The 26,068-nt window shown below is 49.1% G+C and overlaps 2 protein-coding genes and 1 long non-coding RNA gene across 9 annotated transcripts in view; 2 read left to right on the top strand and 1 right to left on the bottom strand.

Moving 5' to 3' along the window:
- Positions 1 to 3,666, top strand: part of Il6r (interleukin 6 receptor) — a 63,145-nt gene extending 59,479 nt beyond the window's left edge. For 4 of the 6 annotated variants that reach the window (XM_087616074.1, XM_087616080.1, XM_087616071.1 and 1 more), the window contains 2 exons: positions 2,336 to 2,489; positions 3,147 to 3,666. In XM_087616074.1, the coding sequence (XP_087472200.1) occupies positions 2,336 to 2,489; positions 3,147 to 3,205 (213 nt within the window). In that variant the 3' untranslated portion in view covers positions 3,206 to 3,666. Of the gene's footprint in view, positions 1 to 1,605; positions 1,793 to 2,335; positions 2,583 to 3,146 lie in introns of those variants that run through there. The other 2 variants (XM_087616070.1, XM_087616083.1) reach the window with 2 other exon arrangements.
- On the bottom strand, positions 224 to 25,486 carry She (Src homology 2 domain containing E). Of its 2 annotated transcripts, NM_001433242.1 has the most exon segments (6): positions 224 to 4,540; positions 6,613 to 6,732; positions 7,317 to 7,458; positions 9,653 to 9,958; positions 22,588 to 22,714; positions 24,719 to 25,486. In NM_001433242.1, coding segments are annotated over 6 exon segments (1,503 nt in total). In that variant the 5' UTR covers positions 25,343 to 25,486; the 3' UTR covers positions 224 to 4,356.
- LOC147996358 (uncharacterized) lies at positions 24,072 to 26,068 on the top strand. The gene is made up of 2 exons (XR_015676451.1): positions 24,072 to 24,601; positions 24,755 to 26,068. It is a non-coding gene; the product is annotated as an uncharacterized LOC147996358 (long non-coding RNA).

Raw genomic sequence — 26,068 nt, 5'->3', positions numbered from 1 at the left:
TGCCTTGGAACACTCCGGCATCAGCAGTTTCACAGAACGCTCCAGTAGGTGTTTGCACAGGAAGTACTTTTCATGAAGGGAGGCGACTGTCAGAATGAATGGAGCCAATTCACTGGGTATAGCTCAGCAGCAGAACCCTGGTGCATGTAACCCATCTCAACAACACGACAAAACCAGCTGACCGACCGACCGACCAGAACACCAACTGACTGAATAAAGCAAATGACTGTTTTCCTGGCAAGCATTTATTGATAGTAGCATTTCAGAGTAAACCACCTTCCAGAAGGCACACAGCTACACTGGTCCGTGCAAGAGAGCCAATGATTTATAAGATTCCAGTATAATACCAATTGCCAAGGCTCCTGTATTACAATCTGTTAAATATTTTAAAAAGTTAGAACAATGTATCAATTAATGTTTACATGTCAAATCCTCCTGACAGCATTTGGAACAGCTAAGACTTTAACGAAATGATTCCCGCCTCAGTGATCTATTGACAGCACAGTCTTCAAAAATAGAATAAAGATTATGAATTACATGACTCAGCCTGGGTCCAGGGACATAGTAGGAGTCAAAGAACTCTTTCTATAGGGAAGGGTACATTTCAAGATGGCAACTGCTGTGTCATCGTTTATTTTGAGTTATGGACTGTATGAGAAATCCTTTAGACAAACCACCCTAAATGGACAGCTTGTTTCTCAACTGCAGTTTTCCTTTGCCCCAGTAGATGGCAGGAGAACACCATCTTTCATGGCATGGGTCCCGCCAAGAAGGAAAGCTAATTAGAGGGAAGGTTCATACTGACCGAGTTTCTCCAAGGCCAAGTTAGTAGGATGTAGGTGGCAAAGAGAAGAAAAAAGATCAGTCCTAAGGGAGTTTAAGGTTAAGCGGGCGCTGGCTACAGAAGACAGGAGGAAGACAGAAGGCTGTGAGGCCCAGGGAGGGGAGCAGTGAAACCCTAAGTATCAGACAGGAGGGATGACTCAAGAGTACACTGGCTTTTTGACTGAGGCAAGGAAAAGTAAGTCATGAGCTTGTAACTAAAATGCTAACAGACTCGTCCAACAGGCGACTAAAGAAGTCTCACAGTTGTTCTTGAATTAAACATTAATCTACCCAGCAGGGGTAACACTGGCAAAGACTCCCAACACCAAACAAGGATGATTAAGGTAGGACCTGCATGGAGAACAGCCCACTTTCCCTCCTGGTTCTCTGCCCAGCTCCCCTTCCTGTGGCAGAGAGCAGTGACTGAACTCCAGCACAGCACACACTAAGCGGCCAAGAATGAAGGCTGTTCTTACGGTGCCTATTAAAGCACTCTCGGTAACCGGAAGGGACTCTGGTGCCTTTGCCATCTCCTGCCTTTGTGCATACTCACTAAATTTCCCCATTGCTTTATTCCGTTACTCAGTGTTTTAAAAGGTTCGTGTGCATGGATGTTTTGCTTGTATAGATGTGTGTGTACCATGTTGCCCAGTACCTTCAGAAGCCAGAAGAGGACACCAGATCCCCTAGAACTGGGCAAGGTGGATCCTGGGAACTAACCAGGGTCTTCTACAAGTGCAGCAAGTATTTCCCACCTCTGAGACAGTTCTTTGTCCCCAGGTGTAACCCAAGAATAGCACTGAATTCAACTCCTCCTGCCTTTGCCTCAGCGCATCATACTGGCCGGAGACACCTGGGGTGGTGATTGGAATATATCTGGACAAAAACCGCTGGGCAATCACAGGAAGTAGAAATGTCCTTTGCCTTTCTGTGTTCTTCTTGGAGACGCCCTTGCTCTGTTGCCCAGGCTAGTTTTGGACTCTTGGCTCTACCTCCTGGATAGCTAGCTGGATTACAGATGCCGTCCGTTCTCAGGGGTCCCTGTCTAAGTCGATGCCCTCGAACAAAGCAGTTTTTACAAATAAGTTTTGCTGAAGGAGAAAAAGGTGAGGAGCTCTACAGATGTTCAAGGCATCTGGAGGGTTCACCAAAAGACAATCTTTGTAGGAAAAAAAAATAACTTTCCCCCTGGGAGACGGAATTGATTCAAAGGAATAAATAGGAAAATACTTTTATCAGGAGAAAAAGGGTAAGAAGCCCAATCGTTTGGAGCTCGGAGGACAAGCCCCAGAGCTTCAGATCAGCCGGCCCAGGCTCACTAGCAAGCGGTTAGGGCACCCTGCTGGGCCTAATTGTTTTTAGAACGTAGGGTAGGGTACTATATGCCACCACCCAGCTGTGAGTCCCCTGGCTTCTGTCAGCGTGTGTCACAACCTAAGAAGAAAATAGCAGCTTTAACATCCTCCCTCACTGGCCTTCTGCTAATCTACAGTATTTTTGCTTTTTATAGCCCCCCTCCCCTTACCATGAAGACTGGACTATATATAAACTCCATCTCCTCCGCCTTCAAGAATGTAGAGCAAATATGGAGGGAGCACGCCTGGGTGTGCAGCAGAGGCCAGGTGACTCTGACCTGTCAGGCCGGCGTTCATCAGAGTCGCCAGGTGTGTGCCCACATCCTTCCCCACCCAGAAACGTTTTAATATTTAACGCTGACCATTAGAGACAACAACTCCATTTCTTTTGAAGAGTAAGGAGGGTTAAGCAAAAATTAAGGCTTCATGGCTACAAGATGAGCTAATATAGGTTTGACATAGCGGACAGTGCACAGATACAAGATAATAAATGATAATTAACATTTGCTGGATGGAATTGCGGCTGCCGAAAACTTAAACCGAGTGCCCTGCATACAGGAGCCAGAATGATTGTCAGCACTGCGAGGGCAGCCTTTGTGAGGACTGCTGTGCTCCACTGAGGAAAAGGCCCTTTTAACCTCCAACAAAACCTCACACAACCCTTTAGCTAAGACGTCCTGAACCAGGAGCAAACGTCTTCCTACCATTCTGTCAGGGCAGCCAAGCGAGGGAGTTAAGGACTAGGCTGTGCTTTCTCCTAAGAAATCTGGCCAGGTTTTTGTTGTTTTGGATTTTTCAAGACAGTGTTTCTGTGTGTAGCCTTGGCTGTCCTGGAACTCACTCTGTAGACCAGACTGATCTCGAACTCGCAAAGACTCACCTGCCTCTGACTCCTGAGTGCTGGGATTAAACGTGTGTGCCATCACACCTGACTTACGGTTAATATTTTTTTGTGTATCTGAGAAGCCACCCACATCCACTTTCCACTGACGGTGGTCAGCACATCGCCTTGGGAACAGTCTTGAGATCCAGTTTACAAACACGAGCAAGAAATGTTCCTGCCGTTCTGACCGAGCCCATTCTCCATGGCACCTGCACGCAGCAAGCTCCTCCTGCGGGATTTTCCACAGTTCACCGGTCACAGGCTAAACATACAATGATTTAGTGTCTCAGAGAGCAGCCAAGACAGCCCCAACTACAATATTTTTCAAAATGTTTCTGTCAGGCGTATGTTGGTGTGTTCTGTATGTCAGAGGCGATCTTTTCAGACCAGTGGCTCAGTTCATACAATCAGATCCCAATTTTGTTGTCAAATTTTTTTTTTTGCCAAAAATAAAAAGCAAATCTACTTTCAGAAAGAAATCTTAAAGATGACTTCATGCAACAAAAATACACAAAAAGAAAAGCTGTCTGAAATGCTTTGTAAATATCCAATAACAAAACAGGTGTTGAGCTCTGTAGAATTAAAAAAAAAATCAGAAACCAACTCTTTGGAGTACACTTAATAGCAATCAGAGTTTATACAGGGGATGCTACCGCTTGATTATATTGGTAACACTTTAATCTGGGGTCCTCCATCCAAGTCTTGCTCATAGTACTGAGTTACTGCTGAAGGACGGGAACGCCCAGAGGAATCGAGAAAGCACGTACTTTTCTTAGGAGAGCTGGTCAATCAAATAACACTCTTGTGAAGACCTCAGGTTGTGAATGTTGTGTGAAGGCCACAGCTGCATCAGGACGTGGGGAAAGACACCTTTCCTGTCCATTGTTCCTATTTCCCACTGTCCGTCCCCTCCTCATGAGGGGCCTACACTGCAGGATCTCCAGCCCACGTGGTCGCTCATGAAGGCCTAGGGGCTCTCTGTTGTCCAGAAGACAGGCACTCCAGAGAACTGCACCAAGGGACAAGTTCAGTGCTCCTGAGCTCTAGATCTACCTTTCCTAAGGGTCACACTCCAAACAGAACTCCTACTCCAAGGGAGAAGGCGGCAGGCAAGCAATATTATCTTATAGGACAGCTATTTGGCAGGGAGAGAAGGAACAGATCAGAAAACACTGTGTCCTGGATTTAGGACCACGGGTGCTGACTCTGGTCCGCAGCAGCAGCAGAAGGTCCTGTCCACGATGGTGGTAGGTGCTGATGTCCTCGCAGGTGCCCGGGCGTGCTGGCTGGACCTTAGTGCAACTTGTGCACGGGGTGGAGAAGGGTCATGTGCTCTGCCCCTTTGAAAGGCAGCTTTGCAGTGGAGTAGTAGTGTACCACTTCGGGGATGCTGTCAAACACGGCGCTCGTCTGGTTCAGTGTGTATCTGCTGTCTTTTGTCTGAGCCACTATGATGTGGACACACCCTTGACTAGTCCTGGAGGTGAAAAACAAGAAGCATGAATGAGGGAGCAGAGCGTCCACCCTGACCAGATCCACAAGGGGCGACGGTTCCTCTTCCTGGTCTGCCATTGTTCTACAAAAGCATTCAACACTCTGGCCGAGCGTTTGGAAGTTCCTGAGCCCAAGTGCATGGCGGCCCAACTTATTACACATTAGTGGTCAGGACTGGAGGGGAAAAGCCAAGTCAATGCTTTCTGCTGCCCGACGGTAAGACCAGTGCCTGAGTCCAGGCCTGCTGCCCTGGGCAGTTCATATTCACCCCCCTCTCCACTGTAAAAAGATGTGTGTGGTTTCTTCTCCTTTACTTTTCCCAAAAGGAACACTAATAGTAATAATAACAATGACTGTCCACTGGCCCCTGCCCTCATGAGGAAAGACCAGTGTCTAATGACAGTTGGCGCTGAAGGCTCAAATACTGAATCCCAAACACCGCTTTCGGGAGCACGGTGGCTGTTCCTGGTATTGTCTACGTGGCCTGTCCCCCCCCCCCCCCTTTTTTTGAACCATATTACTCTTGTGCCCCTCCCCCTCCTTTCCCTTCCAGTCTGATTGTTTCAGCTGCAGGGGCTCAGTTTCCTCAGGAAGGAAGTGCTGTTAGGACGCTTGACAATGATCCTCCAATACAGAGCCACCGAGTTCACAGAGCAGTGAGAATTTCCATGAGACACATTCTGCCGAGCCCACCAGGCAAAAGTGAGTACCCTGTGTACACTTAGTCAGGGAGAAGCAACGGGCAGGTCAGCACTTCCTTCTTCTCCAGAAGTGCGCCGGCCGCCGGCATTGCCAGTCAAGGATCCAACATGCACTAAGGCCCCTCATCCTTACAGGGAAAAAGACAAAGGCCTGAAGCTGTGCGAGTGGACGCCTGCCTGTAATTCTCTCAGTGGGGAGGCAGAGGCAGGGAGATCACTAAGCTCTGCATCAACCAGGGCTACACAGCCAGACCCTGTCTCAAAAGAGAAAAGGAGCGTAGGGCAGGGTGGTGCAGGCCTTTGACCCCAGCACCCAGGAGGCAGAGGCAGGAGGATCTCAGTGAGTTTGAGGCCAGCCTGGTCTACAGATTGAGTTTCATGATAGCCAGGGCTACACAGACATTGTATGTCCCTGACCCCCCAAAAAGTAAAAAGAGTTGTGGGCTGGGGACAGTGCTGAGGAGATGGCTCAGTGGTTAAGAACGCTGACTGCTCTCGCAGAGGACCTGGGTTCAGTTCCCTGCACCCACACAGAGGCTCACATCCGTCCATCTGTAACTCCGGCCTCTGTGGGTACCAGGCATGCGTGTGGTACACATATGCATATGAAGGCAAATATTATCATAAGAATTTTTTTAAAAATCTTTTAAAAACCACAGAAGGGATTAAGCTGCACTGTCTTTTAAATTTTTTTTTCTTTTTTTCGGAGCTGGGGACCAAACCCAGGGCCTTGCGCTTGCTAGGCAAGTGCTCTACCGCTGAGCTAAATCCCCAACCCCTGTCTTTTAAATTTTAACTGACTTTTTTTTTTTTGCACTGCTGGGGGACAAACTTAGGACTTGTGTGTGCTAAGCAAGTATTCTACCACTGAGCCACAGCCCCAGGCCCCTACGCTTTTTAAAAAATAGTATTTTTATTTTATATGTTATGGGTGTTTGGTGAGCATATCTGTCTGTGTACATGTGTGTGCCTGGCACTTACAGAGGCCAGAGGAGGGCAGTGGGACAGGAGTCACAGATGGTTGTAACTCCATGTGGTTGCTGGGAATTGAACCAAAGTCCTCTGGAAGAGTAGCCAGTGCTCTTACCACTAAGCCATCTCTCCAGCCCTGGCACTTTTCTTTTTTATCAGGAAGTATTTCTCCTCTAAGAGGCCTTGGATGTGGTAATGAGCGCTCATGTACGATATGAAAACAGGGCCCCATCTGCAACCGACACTGGGGTCATAGCCAGCGTCACTTCTGCATTCTGAGCACAGGGCCTCACCTTCTGCTGTCCAAACAACTGCCTTTGGTTTTCTGTCACTCGCACCCCTATGAACCGCCTCAGACAGGGCAGTGTGGGACGGCACTTACTTGAGTGCGATGGAATACTTGCTGTTCCCCGACTCACTGTTCCGGACCAGGTAGCCAGCTTCTTTGCAGGGCTGTAGTCTGCTCTCAGCCTCGGCTCGGCTAATGGAGCCATGATACCAACTGAACAGGGGGAAAGAAGACATGGCCCCGGGTGTCACAGTGCGAATCCAGGCGGAGCGGCGGAAGCGTGGGTTGTGGGGGAGGGTCTGGAAGGTGCTCAGCAGCCTGCACGATCCCAATTCACGTTCAGCACGGACACAATGCAGGGCCCCGGCTTACAGAGCCTTCCAACCAGACACAGCCCGACCGACAGAGGGAGTATGTTTGAAACATTTCCCCCTGGGACCCGGAGAGCTGGCTCAGTGGTTAAGAGCACTGGCTGCTCTTGCTGAGGACCTGGGCCCAGTTCTAGCCTTCACCTGGTGGCTCAGAACCACCCACAACTCCAGTTCCAGGGGATTCAATGCTGTCTTCTGGCCTCTTTGGGTATCACACATGTATACAAGCAGGCAAAACACACATAAAAATAAATCAATCATTCAAAAAGAAAGCAAGCTTCCCTTTGGTATGGAAGGAGGCTTAAACTCGAACAAACACCCTGTTTAGAAGCTGCACTCAGACAAGAAGTCATAAACTAAAGGGATCATACAAAATGGGACAGGGGACCCTACATAGGCTGTGGCAGGGTCAGCAAGGAAACTCACGGCTGCTTTTCCAAAGCCAGGCCTGGGTCCACCTTCTCCCCGTCTCCGTGGTCTGACAGGGTCGGCTTCAAGGTCTTCTGCCAGTGCTGCGGTCTCCCTGCCTCCTCTCTGCCCGGAGATCGATCAGATCCCTCAAACTGGACTGGAAGGAAGCCGTCACTTAACACAGGAGAACACGGAGGCCAGCCATGTAACCCTCAAAGGAAAAAGCTCTTGCTTGCCTTAACTTAGGGAAGAACATGTCTTCCGAGGAGCACTGTCCCTAGACAGCTGCGGTCACGGACACCTGACTACATGGCTAGGTCCTCACACGACCGCTCTTCTTGAAAGTACTCATCAGTATAAACAGTTTGCGAAGAGGAGAGGAAACTCCTGTTTCAGCATGGACTTTATTCTAAAAACACTGAAGCCTACGTGTTTTAAAAGACTAAACATAAATTCGGAGTGTGGCTCTGGAGCCCTCAGCCCCGAGTGGGTTGTCTGTATCACACCCTCTCCTCGAGGCTCAGGGATCCTTAGGGAAGAGAGGACAGAAAGACCGTGAGAGTCTCCTGCAGTAGACAGTTTTAATGACATAGCATTTGCAGACACCAGAGGCCGGGCAGATGTGAACTCACAGAGACTATGACAGTACACACAAGACCTGCACAAGATCAAGCCAGACAAACTCCCAGCACAGGCAGAAAGAGAAAAAAACATGACCTGACACACTAGTGCTGCTGAGCCCCTAAGCTGGGCCGTGGATGCAGCCTAGGGTGGTCTCGAACTTGCCACCCTCCTCCTGCTGCTGTGTAGAGGTGCTGGGATTACAGGCATGCACCACCAACCAGCACACTGATTCTCCTTCTAATTGGATTGACTGTTAAGGGGGAAAAATACTTTGAAAATTCTAAATCAGAGGCAAAACTAATTCTGTAAAAGCCAAATGGGAAAGCCGTCTTGGGAGTGGCAGTTACTTATGTGGGTGCTGGGAACTGAACCCAGATCCTCTGCAGGATCTGTAAATGCCATCTCTCCGGCACATCCCCCATCTTCATCCTGTTTTCTTTTCTTCTCTTTCTTTTTAAAGTCTGTTGATTAACTCTCCCTTAAATTACTTAGAAACCCTCACAAGAGCAGGGTTTGTACAGCTTGCGAGGCTGAGCTCTGAAACTTGAGGCTAGCCTGAGCTAAGCAGGAGAGCTTCCCTGACCCCTCAACGAAAGGTTCACATTTGAAGACGCGACTCCACCTTCAATTCACGTTTTGCTTTCTAAAGGAATCAAATTGTAGCTGGGAGTTATACCCTTCTAACACCCTCACTAAGAAAACTGAAGCAAGAAATTGCAAGGCTGAGGCCAGCCTGGGCTACATAGGGAGATCCTGTCTCAATGCCAACAAAACTGATCTAGTCTCAGTCTCACTCACAGCCACAGTGGGCCATCAGTCTACCTCACGCAGGCCTGCTTTCCTCACAGTGAGCATCTGACAGGGAAGCCAGGAAGGGGTGGGGAAAGCGGTTTCCAATTCCACAGCCTCAGTGGCAGGGAATAAATGTAAAGCGATCAAGGGGGCTTTTTCAACAGCCCTGGCGGCATCCCCAACCACTACACACCCGGCAGGCCGGTAACAAGGGCACAGCTTCAGCCTCATTGCCAGTTGTTTTTTGAACAGAGAGGACTGTGTAGCCGAGAGCAGCCCTGAACTCCTGATCTTCCTTCCTTCCTTCCAAATCCTGGCATTACAGACATAATCTGTCCCTCGTCCATACCTAGATGCTTAGTTCTCTACCTCAAATGCCTGGTTCTAAAAAGAGACTTATGGGATGGCAGGATAGCTCAGTGGGTAAGGGTGCCTGCCGCCGAGCCTCACAGCCTGGGTTCAGCTCCGGGAGCCACGTGGTGGAAGGAGAGAACCGACCCTCACAGGTTGTCTTCTAGTCTACCAGGTTACATTCCCACGCACAAACACTCGACAAGCAAACGAACAAATGTAATAAAAAACCATTTGCTGTGAGGAGCACGAAGCAAATGGACTTGACGCCACACTGAGCACCGTCTGGTGATTGTGAAACGGGCCTCACCCTCAGCACCCTCCCTGCACGGGGTCATCAGGGTTGATGCCCCCTGGAGCTGGACATGGCGACCAGCCTCTCTCTTCCTCCTCTCCTCTCTGAGCCTCTGGTAAGCAGTGCTCTGCTCTGGCTTTCTGAGGACTTTTTCAGAGTGTCCAACTGAGTGAACTCACGGGAGGGGGTGGGCATGTTCATCCCATCCCCTTGCCCACCGTGCCACACTGTGCCCAGGGACCCCGTGGCGCTGCTGTGCTAGGGCGGGTGTCAGGCGCTGCACGCTCACCTGACAGGGCTCGTGCGATCTGCTCCCTCTTCCACTCCCAGGGCTGCTCATACTCGGCAGCAGGCCGGTCATCCTCCTCAGGTAGCCTGCCGTCTGCTGGCCGTGCCTTCACCTCTGCCGCACGCAGGTCACCCTCCGAAGGCTCGTACGGGGTGTCGTAGAGCTGTGGTGGCTTCCCCAGTAGGTCCTTGGAGCTGCGTCTCTTGGCTGTGGCCTCTACCTTCATGGTCTCCCCTGGTTCACACGGGCCGTCGAGCAGCTGGAGGGCCTTCACGAGAGGGTCTTTGGAACCTCGGCGTCTGATTTCTGAAAATCAGGCATACAGGTCACACGGGGCACTTCAAATGGACATGGACAGGTGCCATGAGGCCCCTGGGTAACCCATGGGGAACACAGTTACCCTTGGCTGAGGCAGCAGAATGCTCCACGACTTTTCTGGTCTGGTCTGGGCTGACTACTCTTCAGCCATGCTGCAGGAGCAAAAGGGGTGGGGCACCAGAATGTTCCTGGGTGCACAGCACGCACACACACTGAAATATTACACTGTCCCCAGACAGTCTGTACAGTTGCCGTGTATCCATTCTAAAACGACATGTTTAAAAAACAAATACCTCTCCACACAGCCGGATGAGCCAAGCCTAAGATGAGGGATGCCTGAAGGCAGGAGGCCTCCAGGGTCACTTTGAGGGTAATGGAGAAGTGGCCTCTGGGTAACAGAGTATCTAGGGCCTACTCTGAGTATAGCTTACTTTCATTTCTACGAATACGTCTTGAGAGGAAGCCCAGATTAATGTATTTTAAGGAAATCAGCTGTGTATGGTACTGAAAACACTGTTCACAATACACCAGGAAGGCATCAGTCAGGTTTGTGTTTTGAGACAAGATCTCACTATGCGACCCCCGGTTAACCGGTTAACCTAGAATTCACCAGGCTGGCCTTTCAACTCACAAATCTGCTTGCCTGTGCCTCCGGAGTTCAGGGATCAAAGGTGTGTGCCACAGGGTTCTTAAGATACAGACATTTTTAGAGCAGTGGGAGCCAGACACATTCACAAAGTATACTCGGGAAAATAACTCAAGGATACATCCAAATGAAAGGTGCTACGGTGGAGAATAAAGTGATCTCTCTGACCTTTCCCCTGGGGGCAAGCGCTGTTCCCGGCTGTAATGCTTAAAGCCCACACTCCCGTGTCCACATGTTAAAGAGAACAGAGGGCTTAAGGAAGTGACCCAGACCAGTAACAGCAGGGCCTGGCGTGCACAGCAGGAAGCTGGGCGCTAGAAGCCTTACTCTTTGACACCACGCTTGGATGGGCTCCAAGTGGAAGGAAAATGGAAGATGGGCTGACCCTAGTGGAGAAGTCACTTCCAGTGGAGAGAGCTGCAGGAGTGGAGATGGGGGAGCGGGAGACATATGCAGTGCATTGCCACCCAGCGGGTGAGGGGAAAGTTCCAAAGATTAGTCCGGAGAAGAGGAAGGCACTGGGAGATCTTAGCTGGAGAAGGAAAAGCCCAGAGAAGCAAGTGCTGGGTTTTTGTTTTTGTTTTTGTTTTTTTTTTGTTAGTTCTGTTGTCTTTTTGTTTTTGTTTTTAAAGATTTATTTATTTATGTACACAAATGACTTATCTGCCTGTATGCTTGTATACTGAAATGTGAGAGACCATGTGGTTGCTGGGAATTGAATTCGGGACTTCTGGAAAAGCAGCCAGTGTTCTTAACCACTGAGTCATCTCTCTAGCCATGAAATATATATCTCATATGTGTGCGTGTGTTCGTGCGTGTGTTCGTGTGTGCGTGTGTGTGTGTGTGTGTGTGTGTGTGTGTGCGTGTGTGTATCAGGATTTAGATTTATGTATTTTTATTATGTGTATGTTTCTACAGAAACCAGAAGAGGGCACCAGATCCCCGGAGCACCAATTACAGACAGTTCTGAGTCAGTGGACTGAGGTTCTGGCAATCAAACTCTGGTCTGCCAAAGCAGCCAGTGCTCTTAACCACTGGGCCATCTCCAGCCCTATCTTTGTTGCCTTTTTTAAGACATCAGGATGTCATGTAGCCCAGGCTGGCCTGAAGGGAAACATGGCCTTGAACTCTAGGATTCTCCTGCCTCAGCCTCCCAAGTGCTACATTACAGGTGTGTGTAAATTATCTGGAAATGGGGCTGGAGAGATGGCTCAGTGGTTAAGAGCACTGGCTGCTCTTCCAGAGGTCATGAGTTCAATTCCCAGCCCCCACATGGTGGCTCACAACCATTGTAATGGGATCTGATGCCCTCTTCCGGTGTGTGTGAAGACAGATACACTGTACTCACACATAAAATTAAAAAAAAAATTATCTGGAAGCGAGGTTTCCTTTTAAGGCAAGAAAAGTCTGTACTGTGCTGTGTGGAGCGCAAAGCCACTTAACCATTTTGGTTTCTCTGTGGAGCCCTGGCTGTCCTGGAGCTCACTTTGTAGACCAGGCTGGCCTCAAACTCACAGAGATCCACTTGACTCTACCTCCCGAGGGTTGGGATTAAAGGCACGCTCCACCACTCCTGGCATTAAAAAAAAATCTTTAAAAACGGGGAATAACAACTATATAATAATATAATAATAATAACAACTATAACTGTGAGTCACTGACAGTAACTCTAACATCACTGGATAGGATGGGGTAAGTGAGAACGATCTGGCCTGCATAGTGCACAGATAAACCTCGATATAAACCAGACAATTAACAGTTCAACAGCCAGCCACTGCAGGACAGAGTCAGCAGCGTCTGGTGACTGACCAGCCCGTGCCTAGGTGCCTACCAGGTCACCCTAACCAGAGAGAGCCTCTGGATCCTGCATATTGCACTATGCATGTCTATTGGCAAGGACTTGCATGGAATTGGAGGCAGAGGTAGTTGCATAGAGTCCTGAGTCCCACAGATCCAAACCTCTTCCTAGAAATAAGTGATCATTCTGCTCCCCATACACACTCTGAGACAAGGTCTCAGTATACAGCCCTCACTGGCCTAGAACTCACTAAAGCAACCATGCTGGCCCAGGACACAGAGAGGTCAGCCTGTCTCTGTCTCCTGAGTGCCCAGACTAAAGGCATGCCTGGTTAAGGTTTGCCCTCTTGAGTTTAGTGGCTTTCTTTGAATAACTTTCTCCATTTGTTCTTTGTTATAGAACTTTCACTGAGTCAGCAGCTCTCCAGGGAACATTACTTTGTCAATTTGTTTCAATTTGTAGAAAGTCCTTCCTGGAGCCCTCCCGCAGCACCGCAGTCCTCTGCTCCTCTTCTAGCTAGCCCCTCCATTTCTTCCCATCCTCCCTTGCTTCTGCCAGCCATCCTTCCCTAGAGTCCTGCCCTGGACTCTCTGTCCTTTCAGTCTGCTGCCCTCTTTCTCACTGTGTTAACAGCCATGTATGGCAAGAGTCTCCTTGACACATACATTGTCATCTGCCTGGGCATCGTCCAGTGCCACCCATCATCACACACCTGTGTGTTCTGCCAGCATAAGCAAGGCATCGTGGTCCCCGCCCCAGCCATCTCTGCCAAGCTGGAAACATGTGTGTCAAAAACTGAGTCCCCAGGGGTAAAAGTGCAAGGCAAGAATGGGCGGAGACTCCCATGGCAGCCCCACAGGACCTGACTTCAGTGGTGGGGTACAGTCTGGCAGCCACATAGATATGAACTACTAGGATAGTGTGAGAAGCAGCTAAATGTGAGGCTACCTCTTACCCACTTCCGCTCAGCCTCTGGGGCTAATCTCTCCTGGCCTTGTCCCTGAACAGAAGGACACATTACAGCAGACTCCCCTGCTCACCTGACACCAGGTCAGGGGTCCAGGCTGTCTGAGGCCAGAGCCGTGTCTTTTGTCCTAGTCTCTTGACTTTCAGCCCCACAGCCTTTTCTTCATTGCCTATTCTAGACGCGGCTATGAAAAACAAGAAACAAAAACATGCTCAGTTCTCGGTTCAGCTGAGATAAGGCTGGCATTTAAAAAAAATAAAAGATCTTTTCTCAAGACCCAAGAAAGAGGAAACTGAACACACAAAGGAACCCAGGGGATAGATTTAGAATTTTTACGTTTCTAATCAGAACTTATTTATGCTCAATTTAGAAAGTTCTTCTCAAGATCCTGGCTTCAGGACTGGAAAAACAACTCAGTGGTTACAAGCACTTGCTTCTCTTACAGAAGACCCAGGCTTGGTTCCTGGCACCCATATGGAGCCTCGCGGCCATTTGTAACTCTAGTTCCTGACACCTTCTGCACTGCTCAGGTACACACAGGGTGGACATACACACAGGCAGGCAGCACTCGCACACATAAAATAAAGCAAAGAGGAAAAAGAATCATGGCTTCAAGTCAGCCCCCAGTGAGGTGTATGAACCAAACAAGGAAGACGGAATCCATCCTTAGGGTAGGTGTCCTGAGTCCACCCTTAGGGTAGAGGTCCTGTTTATGAGGAAACTTCAGTAGACTTGCATTCAAATGAGGCACAGTGACTGGCATCTTACGTTATGTGTGCAGTATTTTTTTTACAGTGGGGTCCTCCTGATCCCGCCATTTGAAACGGACGAGGAGCCAACCGAAAAGCACAAAGCTGAAAACACTCCTTCCTTCTGTGGCGGGATTGGAGATATTGGTAAAACATCTTTTGAAACAATGTTTAACTGGGCGGAAGAGAGGCTAGACACTCCCCCTTCCAGGGCATTAACCTTCCAGTCCATTCCAACACCTGGTTGTCCCCAACCTGAGGCGCCATAGAAACAGAAACAATCACAGGGCTGCAAGCCGACCCTTCCTGCAGGGAGAATAGCCCCTGACGTGCAGAGCTGGCTCCAAGAGGAAATGAGCCCGAGAGGGAGGAAATGGCAGGAGGAAGCTACACCCTGGCTGCCGAGAGAGGCCGTCCACTGTGGCAGACAACGGGGTGCTGTGGTGGGGCAGCAGATAAACACCCTGTGCAGCCTCTCTGAGACAGGGCTGCCCCAAACCACTGAAAATGGCAGCTGATTGGTACAAAGCCCCTAACAGGGGCTGGAAATTTTCCCTTTCTAACCCTTGGTTCTCATCACACATAATTAAGACATTTACATGGCAGAAGGCCAACGTTTCTTAATTAACAAATTTGTTTTTACAGGGTTCATTCTGTGGTCCAGGTTGACTTCTAAGTGGCAGTGATCCTCCTGCCTCAGTTTCCCAGAGACCAGGACTACAGCAGTGTATAACCACGCGGGGCAACAAATTTAACTGCTATTATCACCCTCTCTTATCCAGAATTCTCTTTAAAATATAGATTCTCTCTGACGGCTTTCTGGGCATGCACATCACAAGTGTGTTATGCCTAGAGCCTCACAGGAGCCCTGCTAGCCACTGGTTCTGGTTGTTAGGCCTCGGCCCTGCAAGGCACTGAGTGGGGAGTCCAAGTTCACCTACCATACCTTACATTATATGTATCTTTATGAAAAATATTTCCTGTGATTTTTTTAAATTAAAAATTAGATTTATTTTTATTTTATGTACATGAATGTTTTGCCTGCACATATCTGTGTGCCACGAGCATGCAGTGCCTACGGAGGCCAGAAGAGGGCATCAGATGCTCTGGGTGAATAAGTTACAGACAGGCTGGAGCTCCCTGTGGGTGCTGGGAACTAAGCCTGAGCCTCTGGAAGAACAGTGAGTGCTCTAAATCACTGAGCCATCTTCCCAGCCACACAAGTAGTATTTTAATTATCATTCTGAATAACATATCTTTCCCACAATCCCTTTTATGTTTCCCAAATCACTAAACACGCAGTCTCATGAAGCTCTATTTCCCTCTTGGAGTCACCTGCCTTACTTGAATTTTCTACCAGTATTCAAGTTCCTAATCCAGTTAGCGTTCTTCCTATCAGCTAACTCAGCATACTCAACAGAGGCAGATACAATTCAGACACCTGAATCTCACCAAGCAGAGACAGAGTAAGGACTGGGCTGGGGTGCACTTCAATGGAGTGCTTCTGGGCCAGTATGAGGCCCCGGCTTCAATCTCCAACACCAAGAAAAATCCAAGAATTCATGTGGACTTTTCTCTACAATAGTTTTTAACACGTAGACCCACACACTGAGGTTGTCTTTCAGACCAGAGTATTTAAACAAACCAATAACATCCCTGGGAGGGAAAACAAAAATTGAAAACAATCTTTTTTCAGGAGTTGAATAGCTGTAGGCTGCCGTGTGCCCTGAGATCTCTCCTTTCCACCAAATGATCTGGACAACTTATTTTGTTCTTCCGCACCTAGATTTCCTTGGTTGTTCAGCAGTACCTGCCTTTTCACTGGCGTTGGAGTAAGGTTATTTGGCAAGTTTGGTAGCTCAAAGCCCTTGAAGAATAGAAGTGTAAGGCCTCCTGTGGGAAGAAGCCTTACGCTAACTGACGGCTGCCTGAGAAACTCCCAAAGACCTGCCTGGTGTGGAAGTTTCAATTATGTAGCTAAAAGCCATACTGCTAAATTACGCAGAATACATGTATCAGTTGCTCAGGGAAAACACTCTTGTAATTTAGCAGAAGAATGGCAGTTTATGCTAATCATACTTACTCTGCCCCGCCATGGATTCTTATTAACATTCTTTCAGATAAATCCCAAGAAGAACTTATTTGTAAATTCTTAAGTTCTGCAAGTTAAAAGTTTTCAGAGGAACTTGCCAATTTCCCTCTCCCTGTTTTTCTATCTTCTTAAAAGAATATTTATGGGCTGGAGAGATGGCTCGGCGGTTAAGAGCACCCGACTACTCTTCCAGAGGTCCTGAGTTCAATTCCCAGCAACCACATGGTGGCTCACAACCATCTGTAAAGAAATCCGATGCCCTCTTCTGGTGTATCTGAAGACAGCTACAGTGTACTTATATATAATAAATGAATAATAATAAAAAAGAATATTTATTTTTATTTACGTGTATATGTATGCGTGTCAGCAGAGGCCAGAAGGTGTTGGATTCCCTCTAAGTGTGGGCTGCTTGATGTGGGTGTGGGGAACAAAGGCTGTGAATACCCTTAACCACTGAGCTATCTCTCCACACTCTCCCCAGGGGCCCCGCCCCACCCCGTGCTCCTCCTGCCTCAGCCTCCCAAGTGCTGAGATTATAAATGTGAGCTTGGTAGCTATTACATTTTTCACGGATGTATTTTCTTCTTTACTGGGGTTAAGTATGTTTTCTCATATTCTGACGGGGCAGGGAACTTGGTACCTATGCCTGCACAGTCGGCCCTGAGCCTAGTTCATGGTAAATAAGTGCTAATGACTCTTTGTTGGATGTTATAGGCTAACAACATGGACAGCATGCTTTATGCTCTAGATACTGATTTCTTTTTTCAGTGTTGGGAATTGAACCCATGACCTTATGCATGCTAGGCAAGTGCGCTACCACTGAGCTAAATATGAAGCTCCTGTTACTGTTGAAGCTGCATGTTATTTCCACTTCATAGTTGAAGAATAAAGCATAGAGGCTGGCGCCCAGGATACAACACTACACAATTAGGTCACCTCAGCACCCTTTCCACACCATTCCAAAAACCCGAATAAATTAGAGCCCCCAATGTTTCTGAGGATATACGGCATATTTCTGGGCTTAGGGATAGAGCACAGAGGTAGAGCATTTATCTAGTGTGGTCTGAAGCTCTGGCTAGACTCAACGAAACAGAAAGACGGGAAACTTCTGACCTTGAGCTTGTCAAGCTAGCACAGAAAGAACAAACCAAATCTTAAACAGTGAAATGTTAAACTGGGCCTTTCCTCCCAGCAGCCAGGAGGCAAAGACAGAGGATTTCTGGGAGGCGGAGGGTCAGACTGGTCTACATAATGAGTTCCAGGCTAGCCCAAGTTACAGGGTGAGACCCTGACTTTGTGATGCATGCATACACACATATGCATATAGTATACGTGGTATGCATTTTAAAGAAGAAATGCGTGGGGTGTGATGGCTTGTGCCTTTAATCCCAGCGCTTGGGAGGCAGAGGCAGGTGGACCTCTATGAGTTTGAGGTCTACAAAGTGAGTCCCAGACAGCTAGGGGCTATACAGAGAAACTCTGTCTCAAAGAAAAAAATATCCAAAAACCAAAGAAGAAGAGGAAGAAGGAAGAGAATGAGGAGGAGGAGGAAGAGGAAGAAGAGGAGAAAGGAGAGGAAGAGGAAGAAGAAGAGTAGGAAGAGTAGGAGGAGGGGGAAGAGGATGAGGAAGAGGAAGAGGATGAAGAATAAGAGGAAGAAGAGGAGGAATATGAAGGGGAAGAAGAGGAAGGGAAGGAGGAGGAAATGTTAATCTAAAGAGAAAAGCATTGCATTTTTAGATTATTAATATTAAAAATTAATAATTTTAAACTTTCTTTCTTTGAGGCAGGGTCCCACTCTCTGGACCAGAACTCTAACTATAGTGCAGGGTGGCTGTTAACGTAATACTCATCATACTGCTCTGCCTTCTGAGCGCTGGAACACAGGCGTGCACCACCACACCTCGTTGAAAGTAATTTATATTATAAATGCATTTGAACTATTGAATAAGGTAGTCTTATAGTTTTAATTTGATTTATCCATACTATTTAAAAACAAAGAAAAAGGGGTTGGGGATTTAGCTCAGTGGTAGAGCGCTTGCCTAGGAAGCTCAAGGCCCTGGGTTCGGTCCCCAGCTCCGAAAAAAAAAAAAAAAAAAAAAAAAGAACCAAAAGAAAAACAAAGAAAAAATTTTAATAAACACTCAAATATTAAACATTTTTTTTTGAAACAGGCTTTCTCTGTGTAGCCCTGGCTGTCCTGGAACTTGCTCTCTAGAGCAGGCTGGCCTTAAACTCAGAGACTTGCCTGCTTCTGCCTCTTGAGTGCTGCTGGTGGTAGCACATGACATGTGTCACCATGCTTAGCTCACTAAATCTTCTTACATTTATTTATTTATTTATTTATTTATTTATTTATTTATTTATTTATTGAAAGGGTCTCATTATATGGCCCTGGCTGGCCTAGAACTTGCTTTGTAGACCAGGTTGGCCTTGAACTCACAGAGATCAGCTTGGCTTTGCCTTTCAAGTGCTGAGACTAGAGACGTGTGCCACCATGTACAAACTATCTCATATTGGATTTATTTATTTATTTAGGTTTCTCAAGAAAGGGTTTCTCGGTGTGGTCCTGGCTGTCCTGGAACTTGCTCTGTAGACCAGGCTGGCCTCAAACTCAGAGATCCACTTGCCTCTGCCTCCCCAGTGCGGGGATTAAAGGCTGCACCTCTATCATTCGGGCCCATATTAGACATTTTCAACTTTTGGTAGGTGGGTGGGGAAACAAGGACTTGGTGTGTAGCCAAGGCTGGCCCTGAGTTCAATGTCCTCCTGTCTTATACTCCCAAGTCTTGGGGTTACAGGTGTATGCTACTACCGCAGGCTCAGTTTTACTTCCGTATATGACATGAATCTGTGCAGAGAGTTGGCCTAGCTTTGGGTCAAGTCTGCAATGCCTTTGCAGGTATAATTTCAAGTGTATCTTTCAGAGCCCTGTGGCACTGGGAACGCTCTGTTTGGAGTGGCAGGTATCAACTCAAATTCTTCATCCGTTCCTGAAAAAAATCTCGTGAAGTCAGGTGAGAGGTCATTACCTCACATGCTTGTATCTTAGCACTTGAGAGGCTGAAGAAGGCAGACAGCAGTGAGATCAAAGGCAGCATCGCTACATAGTGAGAGACCCTCCCTCTCTCTAAGAACAAAACCAACGGAACAACAACCCAAATAGCAGACTTACAGGCCCATGCCTGTGGCTCCAGGACTTGGGAGGCCGATGCACAAGAATTGCTTTAAATTCAAGGCCCGTCTGGGTTACACAGTGAGCAGCCCTTGCTCAGTATGGTGACACATGCCTTTAATCTCAGCATTCGGGAGGCAGAGGGAGATGGATCATTGGGTTTGAGGCCAGCCTTGTCTACAGGGTGTTCCTGGCGAGTCCATGACAGCTGAGGCTACACAGAGAAACCCTGTCTAGAAAAACAAACAAACAAATGAACAAAAGGCATGTTTAAAAATCACAGTGAGCAGGTCTTGTCTCTTTGGGAGAGAACTAACTCTTACAGGCTGCCCTCTGATTTCCACACGTGAACTGTGGCAGGCAACTGACCCCTCCACCAAATGAATAGTCTTGCAAGTGGGACAAGTCTGAAGTCCTCTGAGCTTGTCTTTCACTTAGTAGCAACATGAAAATAGTTACAGTCTCTTTAGAGAGCTTTTGTGGCAATTAAATAAAGAAGGTGGAACTGGGGCTGGGGTTCAGTTGCAAAATGCTGGTTTACTGTGCTCAAAGTTGTAGGTTCAATCACAAGCTCGGGGGAAAAGAAGCATTAGAGAAACAGGTGCTCTCCTGGACAATTCTCACCCCCTTCAAAGAAGCTACTTCTCTCTCTCTCTTTCTCTCTCTCTCTCTCTCTCTCTCTCCCTCCCTCCCTCTCTCTCTCTCTCTCTCTCTCCCCCTCCCTCCCTCCCTCTATCTCTCTCTCTCTCTCCCTCTCTCTCTCTCTCTCCCCCTCCCTCCCTCCCTCCCTCCCTCTATCTCTCTCTCCCTCCCTCCCTCCCCATCCTTTCTTCCTTTCTCCCTCTCTACCTCCCTCCCTCCCTCCCTCCTTCCCTCCCTCCCTCCCTCCCCTTCCTCCCTTTCTTCCTTCCTTTTATTTCTCTCTTTCTTTCAGTGGGGGTGCTGGGTTTCAAGGCAGGGTTTCTCTGTGTAGCCTGGCTGTCCTAGAATAACTCTGTACACTAGGCTGTCCTTGTTCAAACTCAGAGATCTGCCTGCCTCTGCCTCCCCGTGCTGGGATTAAACGCATGCACCACCACTACCCCATACCTTTTGTATTGGATAGAGGGAGGCTATTACACACCTGGTTCAGAGAACAAATGGCTGTGGGGTGCTCACACCCCAAAGGGGCATCCCTAACACAACTGTCCACCCAAGGCTCAGGGAACTCAGGGAAGAAGGGGAGGGAAGGCTGTGAGAAGTAGGGACCAGGAGGACTGCTGTGAGACTGGGCCTGGCAGGGATGCTGCACTCCTGAATTTTCTGCAGCTATGGCACCACACTAGGAAACACATGAGCGTGGTGGGGGAAGGGCTTGCAAGTCATCCCCAGCCCCACACGTTCGAGAAGCTATAGGAAATTCATAGCTGCTAAAAGAGGAAGCGTCGGTTCCAATCAGGGACAAGGCCCGGGTAGGATGCCCATGCCTAGTGGTCAGCCTTACCCCCACGTACATGGGAGCAACACTAATTGGATGCAGTGGTTTCATGTATATCATATTTATTTATAGTTATACATATATGTCACCTATTCTATATTGTAATAGAAGAAGAGGCCATGCGTTTGAGAGGGGTGGGGTGTGGACATGGGAGGAGTTGGAGGAAGAGGCAGGTGTGGCCATAATCACACTTACGTACGATATTCTAAAAATAAATAAAAAGTAAAAGAATAAAAAGGAAAGAAAACCCTTTTCCTCGGTTATATGTAAAAGCCCATCCTTTCCCTTATTCCCTCTAAGCTGCTGATATTTTGTAAAAGTGACTAATTTCGTTTTCACTTCCTTTCATTCACAGATTTCATTAGGGCCACAGTCCGGTGACCTGCAGGGTCACCGCCTGGCCAGGGCACACCCTCCCCAGAGTGGTGCCTTATCTCTGTGAGCAGGGAAGCAGGAAACAGAGTCGAGCTTTCCTGTCGCTTGGATCATTCCAGCCTGTCTTGGCTTTGCAGGGTGTGACAGTTAGCCCTCTGCAGGGACTGGCTTGCCCAGCTGGGCTGGAGAGCTCTTCAGGGTGCTTCATCATGAGAATGTCGTCCATGTGGGAAGAGGATGCTCCAACAGCCAACGCTAAGCAGCCAGTTTTCCTCATGGGCGTTTAAGGAACGATTGTTCCTTTAACAATCATATGCTTTAAAGTTCCCAAGTAAATCTGAACAACTAGTTTGTTGTTTTGCTTGAGAGCCAACTGCTTATGACAAGAGGGTTGGCTTAGCCAACAAGCTGTGATGGCTTGTGCTTGAAAAGTGACAAGATCAGCTTGGTTTCCTGTGATTTGCCCTGAATGGCTGACAGTGATTGATAATTAATTATTCCCCAGTTAACTGTTTTGTTCCAATATTGAAAACTTGAGGTAAATCTACCACAAGACAAAAAATTATATCACGTCTGCAAATGGTGACTAACTGAATCCCTTAAGTATGTGTTTGTACTGACTTTTGACTCCCATTAGGAATGCTAATGCTTTGAATGTTCTAAGAAATGTATCTTAACTGTCTTAAAGCTGAAGACCACGAGCCAGTGGGGCAGCTCAGTGGGTGAAGCATCTGCCACAAGCCTGAGATGACAAGCCAAGTTTGCTCCCTGGGACCCACAAAAGAGAAGGAGAGAATGGCCTCCCACAAGTGGTCTTCTGAGCTCCATCCTCACTCGGGCACGTGCACACCCAAATAAAATGTAATAAACTATTTTAGAAGATGAAGGCTACATCCAGACAGACTCTCAAATGCCGTCTTGCACAAAATTAGAAAAACAAATTCTTAAAATTCTGAAAGACACTAAAGGGCAGTTTGAAAGCTTCCCTTTAAGATTTGGATCTAATTTCTGTTTCTTCCAGTCAGCAGGACCTAGTTAAATTGCTCTCTTCTCCAGATTGATCGATTGCTCCGTCTGTCTGTCTGTCTACCTATCTATATCTCCCATCTCTCTAGGGTTTTTTGTTTGTTTTGTTTTTTGTTTGTTTTTAAAGGCGGGTCTCTCTACATAGCCCTGGCTGTTTTGGAACTCACTATGTAGACCTGGCTGCTTTGAACTCACAGAGATCCTCCTGCCTCTGCCCCCCAGGTGCTGGTATTAAAGGCACGTGCCGCCACACCCAGCTCTGGTTACATTCTCATCAGTCAGAATGAGGCTTCTATTTCCCTTCCCACAAACCTGTTATCATCTGCTGTGCATCATATGGTTCCATGTAGCCGTCGTTCTCACCCACTCTCTCCGCATCCCTTTGACCTTTTGTCCGTTTGGCATCGTATGGGTCAGCATAGTCTTCTAAAATGATGACCTGCCCAATAAGAAAGGACAGTTGCCAAGGATTTCCAGACTTGAAAACGGCAACCGCATCGAAATGGCTGCTGAAATCTTCCACAGGTACAAGGAGTAAAGAATCTCTCAACAGGTCTCACAATTTTTATACCTGATCATGTGTCTCTGTCAGACAAACTTTTTTTATGCTACTTGACTTGTGACACTTTACCTAACCCCTGCTTCTGAGTTAGAGGATGGCAGGAGGGCAGTGGGAAGTGGAGAGTAGTGGCAGAAAGAGGACTCTTCTACCACAGGTTGGCAGCTCCCAGGCGTCCTAGCTCCTCCAGGCTAAACCGTACAGTTCCAGTGAACCAGTCATCTCGAGTACTGAGCTGAGTCAAAGTGAACCTACTTCCTGGCCTCAGGGAATTTTTACAAGCTCCAAAGACACAGGCTTCACAGCTTAGCACTGAACAGTACAGTACCGAGGAAGTTCTGGGTTCTGTAATTCACGGGGAGAGTGACTAAAGAACAGACAGAATTTGATGATATTTGTGTCCAAGAGCATCTACCATTCCAAAACCACGGCACTGTGTGCAAAGCCCTTCTCTTCTATAGAAGCTGGGTGGGAGCCCTTCTCAGGGAGGAAGCTGGAGGCCTGTCTGGCAGAATGTTCTCTAGAAAGCTCACGGAGCACTACTGGGGCTAGAGGAAACAATTCCGACAGTTCAGGGAGAAGTGAGGACAGAGGGACAAACTGGATGAACCTTGGAGAAATGACACCATGACAGAGGACCATGGTTACCACTCCATTTGGGTCTCCTTGACAGCAGCTGCAAGTGCTACAGCCCAGATACAGCCAGGAAGTGGACTGTGACACTGACACAGTCCTTGGCTCTAAGGCGCCGTGAGGTATACCACCCAGTAGTATGTGAGCTGCTCCCACATCCATTTCCCCGTGGTCCTCTCCGTGCCTGCCACAGGATAGACACACTAAACATCTCCGTAATTGTCTGAATGAAGAAATGAACAAAGGTGCCCAGTACACGCCACCTCACTGGGGCCACAAGTTCCTGACTGTCTAGTAGGCACCTTGTTTAAAAAGTAAAGCCCCTCAGCAGGAAGGGTTTGCTTTGGGCTGAAGTCTAAAATCTGGGTGGGAGCTTTTCTGTCTCCCATTTCTCACAGGAGACAAACTCAGTTCCGCTCTGCAAGGATGGAGAGAGTCGGTCCACCTTTCCCACACTGGACGGTACCCAGAAGCCCTCTGGTGACGAACATGCAGGAAACACCTTCTTCTCTCCTGATCTGCGATTTCCTTAAAGACATTTCCTTGCTATGAATTGTGGCCCCCCACACCCCTTAGTGTCCATGGCGCTTACTTATATGGCGACAGTACAGTGAATGTCCATGGAATGAATGGAAGGCTTTGCCATTTGGCAGTGCTGAGTGGCTGGAGATGAGAAACCTGCACTTCACAGTTGACAGGCTACTGATGTTTTTCTTTTCTTTTCTTTTCTTTTTTTCTTTTCTCTCTCTCTCTCTCTCTCTCTCTCTCTCTCTCTCTCTCTCTCTCTCTCTCTCTCTCTCTCTCTTTTCGGAGCTGGGGACCAAACCCGGGGCCTTGCGCTTGCTACCACTGAGCTAAATCCCCAACCCCTGCTACTGATGTTTTGCATGCTCCAGCGGTGTAAGCCTTACGGAAGTCTAGCTTGATAGACCCCTTGATGTCAAACATGAAAACAAGACCCAAAGTACACCACACCCATAAAAGGGCCACTTTTTCCCCCTTCTCTTCAACTGCTCTTGTGAAACAACAAAAATCAACCACAACAAACCTTGCTGTCTCCAGTGATTTTTGAAGGGTCACTTGGGAGTCAGAATGGATACAAGGGAGGATCTTAGAAAACATCTCCAACTTCTCGTATGCATAATGAATATTGGGGTTCAGCAGGCTCCCGTGCGCCCCCGCCTCCCCCCCGCTCCCAGCCCCCGTGCCAATTCCCCAACTGAGAGGTGGGTAGCGATGCTGTTTTCTTACCGTGTCTTGCTGTCTCATTATCTTGGTCTTGTCCAGCTCCGGGCCCAGGGAGGACGGAGAAGAGGACGCAGAGGAAGAGGAGCTGCTGGAGCTGCTGGTGCTGCCACCGCCCGGGTAGATGCTCTTACCATTCTTCTCCTGTGTGTCCACCTTGATGAGCCTGCTGATGTAGGTGCTGCAGCCTGCGCTCTTGGCCACCGCACCCCGGTGGGGCTCCTCCTCGGTGGTGGTGGCGCTGGCACTGGCGGTGGCGGTGGTGGTGACCCTGGAGTTCTTACGGCCTTTGCCTGCAGCGGCCTGGATCAGACCCTGCAGGCTGTCCCGGGACAGCCGACTGTCCTTGGGGGGTCCACTGCCCGTCCTGCTGCCCCCCAGTTCGGCCGCTGAGTTCTTGCGGCCCTTGCCCGGGGTGGGTGCCGCACTGCCGGTCTCCGAGTTCTTGCGCGGCTTGCCGCCGGCGCCCCCGGGCCGGGCGCGCTCCGACGCGGTCTTCAGAGTAAGCGGGAACTCCTTGAACCACTTCGCCGCCATCAGGGGGCCCGGGAGCGTCGAGGCCGCGGAGCAGACGAGCGAGGAGGCCCAGCCGAGACACCAAGGGGCGCCAGGGGCCGGGGGCCGCCGCATTCCCCGGGGCTGGGCGCTGGAGGCCGCCGCGAGGCTCCTGGCCGCTAGACGCGCGCGCCCGGCAGGGTGGGACCTGCTCAGCCCGAAACTGGACGGGCGCGGTGACCGGATCGCCGTGTCCTCTGCGCTCTACCGCTTGGGGCCGCCGGGCGCCGGGGCTTCCCCTGCTTTTCCTCCCGAGGTGGGCGAGGCCGAGCCCACGGAAGCCCCCGACAGCCCTGCCCACCCTCCCAGGGACGACGGCGGCCGCAGTGCCCCGGCGCCCGCCCAACGGTGGACGCACAGGACTGCCGGACGGCCGCGCCCCTCCCTCGCCGGCGCCGGGCCCCCGGGTGCGCACCGAGCCCAGCTCGGCCCTCTCACTGCAGATGGGACGGGTGCGGGAGAATAGCCTGGAGTCGCACTCAAGGACAATGGTCAGGAGCGCCCGCGCCGCTTCCCTCGCTCTCCGGTTCCGCACGCTCGTCCAGGGCGCGGCCTTCCCTGGGCGCGTGGAACTCAGGGCCCGGGCGAAGCCTTGGAGATCCGCAGGTACCGCCTGGGCTGCGGGACCACAGAGGGGGTGCCCCCACCCCAGGAAGAGCTTGGTGGCCCCGACCTGCCCCCTCCGTACAGAGACGCTTCAGCGCGCGCTCACACTAGTTGTTTCTCTCATTTTCACTCTTTCCTCAAAGCAATGTCGAAGGTTTTTGTTGTTAAAAAGATTAAATATGAAAAGTGATTAAA

Source organism: Rattus norvegicus, chromosome 2 (assembly GCF_021556685.1).
Source record: "Rattus norvegicus strain SHRSP/BbbUtx chromosome 2, alternate assembly SHRSP_T2T, whole genome shotgun sequence".
Taxonomy (NCBI): Eukaryota; Metazoa; Chordata; class Mammalia; order Rodentia; family Muridae; genus Rattus; species Rattus norvegicus.
Note: the sequence above shows the minus strand (reverse complement) of the source record. Positions and strands in the feature narration are given on the sequence as shown.